Source organism: Eimeria tenella, genomic scaffold (genome assembly GCF_000499545.2).
Source record: "Eimeria tenella Houghton genomic scaffold, Eth_scaff3642, whole genome shotgun sequence".
In the NCBI taxonomy this organism is placed as follows: domain Eukaryota; phylum Apicomplexa; class Conoidasida; order Eucoccidiorida; family Eimeriidae; genus Eimeria; species Eimeria tenella.
This window is the reverse complement of record NW_013544576.1, coordinates 1-1,030: the sequence shown is the minus strand read 5'-3', so window position 1 is coordinate 1,030 and position 1,030 is coordinate 1. Positions and strand designations below refer to the sequence as shown.

At 50.5% G+C, this 1,030-nt stretch overlaps 1 protein-coding gene across 1 annotated transcript; it reads right to left on the bottom strand.

The window, feature by feature from the left end:
- Positions 1-4: 4 nt before the first annotated feature.
- On the bottom strand, positions 5-826 carry ETH_00041235 (uncharacterized protein; the record flags this gene model as incomplete). Its single annotated transcript, XM_013379613.1, has 3 exons — positions 5-111; positions 475-549; positions 742-826. Coding segments are annotated over 3 exons (267 nt in total), but the record flags the coding sequence as incomplete, so codon positions are not given.
- Positions 827-1,030: the final 204 nt, after the last annotated feature.

Sequence of the window (1,030 nt, the reverse complement as noted above, 5' to 3'; positions counted from 1 at the left end):
GGGTTTAGGGTTTAGGGTTTACTTTCTTGAGCCGCCTAACAACCTTGGTCTTCATGAATTCCACCTTTGTCGCGTCGTGAATCCGGATGCGGTCGTCGTGCGCAGCCGTTGCTGCAAACAGCAAACCCTAAACCCTAAACCCTAAACCCCGTAAACCCTAAACCCTAAACCCCAAATCCTACACAACAAAACTTAAAACTACTCGGTAAGCTGTCAGCATAGAGCCTCCACGCCCAGAGCCAAGGCACCAGGCCCTAGCCCCTAGACACAGAACTCTAAACCCTAAACCCTAGAAACCGAAGCCTAAACCCTAAACCCTGAACCCTAAACCCTAGGTACCAAACCTCTGAACACCAAACTCAAAACTGAAGTTTCACATCTTGCGCTTAACAGTATTCACCTCTTGCCGTGCACACAACCAGATGCGCAGAACCTTCAAACCTAAACCCTAAACCCTAAACCCTCAAAACAAACCTATCAGGGTTTTGTCGCTGTTTAGGGCCAGTCGCTCCACCGGGTTGTCGTGCCGTCCGTGCCCCGCCAAAATTCCTAGATCACAAACCCTAAACCCTAAACCCTAAACCCTAAACCCTAAAACGTATCATCTAAGCCCTAACTCCAAATCGATCAAACAATCAAATCCCACGAGCGATATTTTCCTTGAGGCGTCACATGAAATCCTTGCCGCCCCAGACCCCAAAACCCAGCCTGTGGACCTAAACCCTAAACCCTAAACCCTACCTGCTAGTCTATTGGGGTGCAGCTGCACCACGCGTACACATCCATCGCCGCAGCCCGCAAGAAGAGTGTCTTCGTCAAATTTCGCCTGCAAACCCAAACCCTAAACCCCGTGCCTCAAACCCTAAGCCCTAAACCCTGAGCCCTAAACCCTAAACCCTAAACCCTAAACCCTAAACCCGGTGCCATACAAAAGCTCCACAACTTGTCCTGGTCGAGAAAGGGCAGCAGGTGGAACAGCTGCCTGAATCATGGCGCCTGCAAAGCTAAACCCCAACCGTGAACTCCAAAC